Here is an 8,911-nt window from a genome sequence, read left to right as displayed (position 1 = left end):
AAAATTGTCTAAAAAATAAGGATTTTTAAGTTCTGTAAATTTAAAATAACATTCTAGGGGCCCGGCATTATGATGTGTAACAGCAGATCAAAATTGTTTTTGACTGAAGGTATATTTCCAAGTTCACATAGACAAGACAAAGACAAAGACATGGAAGTTCTATGGAAATATTTTCTTGAAATATTTTTAATTCAGTGAAATATACTAAACAGTGCTCTTAACGACATGTTTTTAAAAAAACTCTAAACAAAAAATTTTTAAAAAGGCATTTGTAAATACTAAAATAGATCTATAAATATTCATACTATCAAAATCTTAATGAGAGTGAGACAAGGTGACTAAGGACGCTAAAGATCCACTGAGTCATTTAACAGAGTGTCCCTAAGGACAGTCCCATGAGGAAGGACAGTCGCGAGGCCGCCGTGTTGTCCTGGGAGCAGCAGCTGAGTGATACAAACGGTCCCTACACGACAGAGCTGTTCCTTAGCAAACAGTGGGCAATCTGGACGGTAACAAGCTTTCTGTGAGGGCGGTGGCACAGGGCGACCCAGGAAGGCCGTGGACTCTGGCCAAAGGCCTGAACTCGGAAGCACGACAGAGTTCGCTCCAAGTTTCCTCATTGCTACACACAGAGAACATTTCTAATGCTTTTATTTAAAGAAATCAGATCAACCGGTGAACTTTGCTGCCCCGCGCTCACGGTGGCCGGGTAGGTTAAAGGAACCTGTAAAGATCGGCGTCCCGACTTCTGCGCTTCATCAGCCCCCCTGGGTGGAACATGAGGTCCACGATGTACACGTCGGGCGGGGAGACGCCCCCCAGCAGCCCCTTCCGCTCGTGCGCCAGGGTGACCTCGTTCCACGCCCGGCCGTACTCGCCGCGGACCAGGGAGCAGCCGAGGCCGATTCTGTCGGCCAGAGCCTGCGGGGAGGAGGAGAGACCGGTCAGGGCGACACGGCCCGAAAATGCCAGCTGGGAACCCACCTCGGCTGAGAGGGAAACACACAGCTCTTTCTTGCAAGGAAACACTTAGATGGGAGGCTCAAGTGCGGACTATGGCGCGATAGTCCCATCAGATGGGACACGCTCCCTTGTCCCTCAAGAGTCTGTGGACTCAGAACCTCTGTGGCGGTCCTGCCCGGGGGGTGACACTGCTGCGGCGGTCACACCGTATTGTATCAGCCACGAGATGGGCAAGGCGGTTGGAGGAAAGCTATTCCCCTGCTGTCGGCACTAGCGCATCTACCGGTCTTTCTGTGCCTCTCAGTGTGTCTCTGGCTGACACGTGCAGGGGGACCGACGGGAGGGACCGCACGGGGGACCCGTTTCCAGCCCGCCTGTTCTGCGTGCCGTGGAGCAGGAGAGACAGAGCTGGGAATGGCTGGTCCCTCTTGGGCTACTTGCTGCCACCTCGACAGAGGTTGCTTAGGTTTCTTGGACGTTGTCTCTTCAATTTGCCCTCTGATGATGCCTGATTTTGAGGTTATTAAAAAAAAAACTATTTTTAAAATAATCTGGAAACTTCTCAGCCACATCAGAGTGAATAGGAGAGCTGGCTTGGCCTGCCTGGGTTTGAACTGCCGGCAGCGCAGCCCGGAGACCGAGGAGCCAGATGTCAGAGGGGTGGAAGGCTGAGAGATTTTATCACCGAGTGTTGGGGATCAGGATTTCAGCGGTGGGAGAGTGCTGGGTAATCAGTCACGTGACGCAGGTGAGGTGTGAGGGTAATGAATTCGGTTTGGCATAATGAGCTTAAGATGCCTGCTGTGGACCGAATGTTTGTGTCCCCTCAAAATCCATGGGTTGAAGGCCTACTCCCCAGTGTGATGGTGTTTGGAGGTGGGGCTTTGGAAGATGATTAGATTTAGGGGATGGTGAGGGTGGAACCAGGTGGTGGGATTGCGCCCTTGTAGGAAGAGGAAGAGGCCGGAGCCCTCCCTCTGTCTGCCATATGAGCACATGGCACGAAGGCCGCCGTCTGCAAACCAAGAAGAGGGCCCTCATCAGACTCTGAATCTGCTGACACCTGGATCCTGGACTTCTCAGCCTCCAGAACTGTGAGAAATAAATGTGTGCTGTTTAAGCCACCCCATGTGTGGTATTTTGTTACAGCAGCCCAAGCTGACTAATACAGTGCCTGTGGGACACTCACATGGACCCCGCTGGAGGGCCATCAGGTCCATAGATCCGGAATCGGGAGGAATCGGGAAGGGTGGAGGAAAGGATCTGTAAACCTTAGGAATTTGGGGACCGTTTAAGGCCATGTGAAGGAAGATCTCACCCTGAGGAGGGCATACAGGGGAACAGAAGAGTGCCTGGGTCAGAACCTTGGGGAACCTCAATAGTTAAGAGCGGTGGAGGGATCTCCTTTGGAGGCATAGAAGATTGAGATTGAGATGAAGTGGCAAAAGAGGATAAAAATAAGTAAAGAAAGAAGTAGGCAAGAAAGAAAATGATGGAAGACAAATTCTTTGATATATTAAGCAAGACAATGAGGAGACCACTCATTGGGAGGGTGGGAGCATGTGTATGTCTATATACAGATGTATGTCCAACATAAGTAAGTCTAAATGGTGGGATTAGTATCATCCTGTTAAATGTTAGCAACGGGCACACTGCAATATGATAAAGACAAAACATTTTTACCTACTAGCAAATGAGACAAAATATCTTAAATACCTTGAAAAGCAAAGCTCGATGGTAGAAGATTCCTTTTTTGATAAGTCCAATTGGTATAACGTTGGATTTAAGTTGAAATTTTAGTTCACTTATGTGAAGTTCCCAGCTGAAATCAGGGAGTTTCTCTTTCGAAATCTTCCCACCCATTTTTTCTGCCACATACCTGTGTCAATTACATTGAGATCAAATCAAGTTCAATATCTCACTGTGGATGATTTCAGTATAATTACATGTACCTGGATATGTGTAAAAACTACATTCCCTCTGATTTTTATTGTTTGCTTTACTTTAAAAAATATACTCACAATAAGTATGTTAACATCATGCTTACTGTATTCAAACCATCACATACAAACTGAAATTCTCGAAATTTCATTCAAAGAAAAAAATGAATGCTAATTTTCCCAATATCTACAACAAGATACAAATCAGTGTCACACTAAATATCAATGCAGTCTTAAAATTTTACCTTACCATTGAAAAGCATTTTTAAATGTTTTAATCTGAAATCTAAGGCATTGCTCTGACATGTGGTTATTCTTTCAAGGAATTTAAACTTAGAGACAAGACAAACACACAGAAAATTTTCCCATTAGCTTCCCAAACATTTTCAAGTTTTATTATTTTTCCTTTAAAAATGTATTTGTCTTTTTATAATTTAGAGAAAGACATGGCATTGCATAATACTGAAGTTAGAAGAAAAGAGAAGAAGAGGCAAAAAGGAAAATAAAGTAACAGATGTGTGGGTAAGACAGGGTGAATTGTTTGCGGGTTTCGCCTAGTATTAGGCTCTCACTGAAGAAGTCAGTAAATACACCTGCAAAATCCTCTGTCAGTTAAGGCCACCGTACCCTTGGAGTAAAGGCAGAATTGCAAATTTTAAAGAAAGGATTTCCTCTTGATGTATGTGAACCCAAGTGAAGGAGAACAATGGTTTTAAAAAACCCAAGAGAAAGGGTTGGGAGGAAGCTGCTGAACTGACTGCAGTTCCACCCAGTCAGGGGGGCTCTAATGAATGCCAAGGACCCCCAGCCATGGGGACAAATCTCTGCCTCTCTCTCTAGCTTGGCGCGGGCTCAGGTTAAAAAAAAAAAAAAAAGACAATGATTTGGGGAATGATGAAAAATGTTTCTGATAGAAGCGAAGCATGAGGACAGGGGCTGTAGCAGTGTTCTGCTTAAGCCATCACTTCTCAAGGACATCAGGAAAACTTCAGTTGCCAAAAAATGTTCTCTTCTAGCTCTGGCTGACAAGAAGTCAATGATCTGGCAGCTGTGTTACTGGCAGTTGTCACATCCAGGTTTGATGACTGCACCTCGCTGCTATTTGGAGTGGATACAGGCTCTCACGGAGACTGCAGCTGTCGCAGAAGCCAGTAGCTTACCCACTGGGAGGTGTCAGTCCTGACGCCTACCCTCCGCTCCTAGTGAGTCCTAATCCCTGGCAGCTCCCAAGTTAAATTCCCAGCCTTCCCTTAGTGGAATTTAGATTAAACTCGCTAATGAAGAGGACAGATTCTCTGGCTTATACAGAGCCCTGTGCCAGCTCGAGCTCAGAACGCTCACGCCCCGCCTCAGAGCAACGGAGAACATACAGCCGAAACATACAGGTTGGGTATCTGTATTAGAAAATAATTCACAAGTTTATAAATGATTCACAGTAGGATTCCTTTAAATTATGAGTACCCCGTACAGCTAAGGAATGATTTAATGTTCAAACTTTTGATTCATTCGTAACTTCTTCGGGATCACCTTGAAAGATACCTTCAATGATTTAGCAGAAGAAAAGAACAGGCATTTTTCTCTAAGCAATTTCCAGCTCCTAGCTCTGATTCTGGGTGGAAATATGACCTAAAATAGAAATCGAGAACTTTTTCAATTCACTGTGTTTCTGCTTCAGAGTCAGAGCTGGGGTGCTGTAAATTTCAATTTTATTATGGTATATTTGTCTGAAAATTGCCTAAAATATGTACACCACTCAGATTTTTTTTTCAGAAATTAAAAATGTACAGGTAAAGATAGACAACTTACTTTGCAAGAACCTCAATCTGTTCCTTAATATTGGTTATGGGCAGTATTGACTTGGTCACCTCGTACACGTACATGCAGAAATTAGGATCACAGGGAGGGTACCATTCTTTATCAGGGCTTCCCTCACCAACCAATTTTGGTACTGTCGAAAGCTCTTCCTCCTCTTTCACTTTTTCCTCTTCTTTTTTTCCTCTGCCTTTCCTTTGAGAGTAAACAGCAGCCATCAAAATCACATCTTCAGCTAAACAAATGGACAAGCGCTAACTATGCTCTGAGTTAAAGAGCAGCACAAAAATAAGGTACAGTTGACCCTTGAGCGACATGGGTTTGAACTCTGTGGATTCACTTACACGCAGATTTTAAAAGGTAAATATAGTTGGTCCTCCAAATCCACTGGTTCTGCACCTGCAACCAAACGTGGATGGAAAATACAATATTCCAGGGATGCAGAAGACATGGATGTGGAACCCGTGGATACATATGGCCAATTTTGCTATTCATGGGTTCTGCAGCGCTGACTGTGGGACCTGAGTATGTAGGATTTTGGTATCCGCAGGGCTTCCTGGAACCAATCCCCCACAGATATGAGGGGATAAGTGTATTTTATACATCAACAACCATGTGTATATAGTTTTCAAATTTTCATTTTCAGTGACAGTGGTAGAGTTTTACAGAGTATATATTATGGCAGAGAAACTAATTTTCAAGAGAATACTATGTAACTGATACATCTTATTAAAATCATATATTGCATTTTTGTATAGTTACCTAGCAGGGTATCTGGCACATAGTAGGTATATAATAAATATTTGTTGAATTTGAAAAAATGAGGTTGCATACTCAGAGAGTCTAAGCCAGTCTTATATCATCTCTTGGTTCAATTAAGACCCTCTGCAAGAATAATTTGGATCACTATTTTTTGGAAAAATTATCCAAAACGTGAAAATAAAGCAAAAAACAAAATAAGAACAGCACATAATTTCCATGTCATACAGGAGCAGAGACTCATCCAAAGTTTAGTATTCTTACTGTTTACTAAGTAAATTCCATTTTCTGAAAATGACTGTGTAGAATTGATGCTAATTTTTTAAATGTTTGGTAAAAGTCACCAATGAAACTACCTGGGTCATGAGATTTCTTTTTTAGAAAGTTTTTAATAAGTGAATTCAATATATTTAATAGTTACAGGACTATTCAGGTTATCTGTTTCATCTTTGGTGAGTTTTGGTAGTTGGTAGTTTGTGATGAATTGGTCCATTGCATCTAAGTTGCTGAACTAAGGTGCCTGTAGAATGTCTTTATGATCTTTTAATGTGTGGGAGGTTTAAAATGATAATTCCTTCTTTCACTCCTGATATTGGTAATTTAAGCCTCTCTTTTATTAATTGTAAGCCTTGCTAGAGGTTTATCAATGTTGTTAAGCTTTTTAAAGAACCAGATTTTTATTTCATTGATTTTCTCTATTGCTTTTGATTTAAATTTCATTGATTTCTGACCTTCATTACTTATTTCTTTCTGCTCATATTGGCTTCATTTTGCTTTTTTTCTAGTTTCTTGGGGTGGAAGCTTAGATTATCGATTTGAGACCTCTTTTTGTTCCTAATGTAAGCATTTAGTCCAATAGATTTCTCTTTCACCACTGCTTTAGCTGTTCTTCACAAATTTTGACATGTTTTATTTTCATTTTCATTCAGTTCTAGGTATTAATATCTTTTAATTTCCTTTGAGATATCCTTTGTCCCATGAATTATTTAGAAAGGTATCATTGAATTTCCACATGTTCAGAGATTTTCTTGTATTTGTTATTAATTTCTAGTTTGATTCTATTACAGTAGAGAATGTATTCTGTATAATTTCAATTATTTTAAATTTGATGAGGGTTTGTTACATGGCCTAGAATGTTTGTGAATTTTCCACATGACTTTTTTTTTTTTTTTTAGAAAGCACGTATTCTGCTGTTGTTGGAGTGTTCCACGTATGTTGCTGGTTGCTGGTATTGCTCAAATTTTCTATACCCTTCCTGATTTTCTGCTTAGAATTTCTGCCACTTGCTGAGAGGAGGGTGCTGAAGTCCGCAATTATATTTGAGGATTTGCCACTTTCTTCTTTCAGCTCTATCAGTTTTTTGCCTTATTTATTTTGAGGCTCTGTTGTTTGGTGCATACACATTAGATCATTATGTTTTTCTCATGGGTTAATTCATTTTATCATTCTGAAATGTCTCCCCTTAACTCTAGTACTTTTCTTTGCACTGTGGTCTACATTATATTTAAAAAGCCATTTATGCTATTTAAAAAATTAATGTTTGCATGTTTATTTTTGTCCATTCTTTTACTTTCAACCTACCTATGTCAATGAACTCTGTCTTTTGATTGGTTCTTATTCCTCGGCCCTTCTTTTCTTGCTTTCTCAAACTCCTGGCCTCAAGCCTTCTTCTTACCTCAGCCTCTCAAAGTGCTAGGATTACAAGCATAAGCCACTGTACCCAGCCCTTTTCTTGGTTTCTTGTGGGTTACGTGAACATTTTTTTAGGATTCCAGCTTGATTTATTATAGTTCTTTTCTTTTCTTTTCTTTTCCTTCTTTCTTTCCTTTTTTTTTTTTTTTTTTTTTTTTTTTTTTTTTTAGACAAGGTCTTGCTCTGTCACCCAGGCTAGAGTGCAGTGTGGCATCATCATAGCTCACTGCAACCTCATATCCCTGGGCCCAAGTGATCCTCCTGCCTCAGCCTCCTCAGTAACTGGGACTATAGGCACATGCCACCACACACAGCTAATCTTTCTATTTTTTGTAGAGACAGGGTCTTGCTCTTGCTCAGGCTGGTCTTGAACACCTGGCCTCAAGCAATCCTCCCGCCTCAGCCTCCTAGAGTGCTAGGATTGTAGGCATGAGCCACTTCGCCTGGCCTATTCATAGTGTTTTTGAATGTAGCTCTTTGCTTAGGTTTTATAGTGGTTATGGTGGTTGTTACAATATACAGATATAGCTATCCCAGCGTACAGGTATTCACATTTTACCTCTTCAAGTGAAGTGTGGAAACCTGATCTCCATTCAGGTCCCTTTTTACCTTCTCCACCTTTAAATATCATTGTCTTGAGTGTCAGATGTTGCTATAATTTTTGGGCCGCTGCTGGAGCAGCTTTGCAAAGAATTCACGGAAATTGAAAAGGGACGGTGCAGGGGCCGGGAGAGTTAGAGTCTTCTCGCTTCATGACGGGGCCAGGGCTCAGCCTGTCCCTTTCCACATTTTTTAGCTTTAGTCGTTTTTCCTTAATAATTACCAAGGTGCAAGTCTAATATGTGAGGCTCTTACAGATGCATTTCTGCCTTTGAAGCAGACAGGTTCTTGGCTTACCCACGTCACACAGAGGCAGATCAAGAGGCAGCCACCTATGGCTGAACATGACCTTGAGCAGTGGATCTAAGAACGAATGAAACGAGCCCCTAAGTTCCCAGGAGTCCCGGCAGTTTGGTGGACGCCAGTGTGGGCCGGGAGGCTGCCCTGTTCCCCCAGCCGCGACCACAGACCTGCTCCCCTGCCTGAAGTCCCCGAACAGGCCAGGGTGGGACTTTGGGTAGAGTTCCAAAGTTCCAAGGGGGACGATCCGGCTTCTGGTTCCAGACTCACAGGCAAGGCCACTGCGGGTTGAGCTGGCGTGGAATGCTCCGGTTGGCCTTACCTCTACATCTCAGTTTCTCCAGCAGAATTTTATTATGGAACTACTGCTATGCAAATGCACACTTCAGTTTGTGAGGAAGAAGAATTGCTGCTTTCCCTAAATCTCTACCTCATTCTTCCTTTATGTATGATGCGCTGTGACAACTCTCTACGTTTTGGGGGAAGACTTTCTTATATACCTTGTTTATTATAATAGGATCTGACAGTATTAAGATTAAACAGCAGCTGTTATTTCAGCTCATATTTTGTTACCTTATTGAGAACAAGGAACTTAACAACAAATTTGTCACAGGGTCAAGAAAGTGAAGACTAGGGTTAGGCCAGGGTGGGCGGGAATCACCTCAGTTATGCACTCACAAACTCGAGCATCGGTTCTGCTAACAGTAAGTCAGGGGAGCGATTATTCCTCTTTAAGTATCACGTGAAGCACGGGGGGGGGGGCAGGGGGGAGCAACTGAAGTCCGTATGAATTTTCTTTTTAATTTATTTTGAGAAAGAAATAGAAATAGAACCCTGTCAACTGC

The 8,911-nt window shown here is 42.3% G+C and overlaps 1 protein-coding gene across 1 annotated transcript in view; it reads right to left on the bottom strand.

Moving 5' to 3' along the window:
- Window positions 1-2,649: 2,649 nt before the first annotated feature.
- ARMC3 (armadillo repeat containing 3) overlaps window positions 2,650-8,911 on the bottom strand; it is a 79,607-nt gene continuing 73,345 nt past the window's right edge. Inside the window, exons 17-18 of the mRNA XM_069458847.1 lie at window positions 4,710-4,910; window positions 2,650-2,842 (exon numbers count right to left, since the gene is read on the bottom strand). Coding sequence (XP_069314948.1) covers window positions 2,650-2,842; window positions 4,710-4,910 — 394 coding nt within the window. The remainder of the gene's footprint in view (window positions 2,843-4,709; window positions 4,911-8,911) is intronic.

The sequence above is a fragment of the Eulemur rufifrons genome, chromosome 25 (assembly GCF_041146395.1).
Source record: "Eulemur rufifrons isolate Redbay chromosome 25, OSU_ERuf_1, whole genome shotgun sequence".
Lineage (NCBI taxonomy): Eukaryota > Metazoa > Chordata > Mammalia > Primates > Lemuridae > Eulemur > Eulemur rufifrons.
Note: the sequence above shows the minus strand (reverse complement) of the source record. Positions and strands in the feature narration are given on the sequence as shown.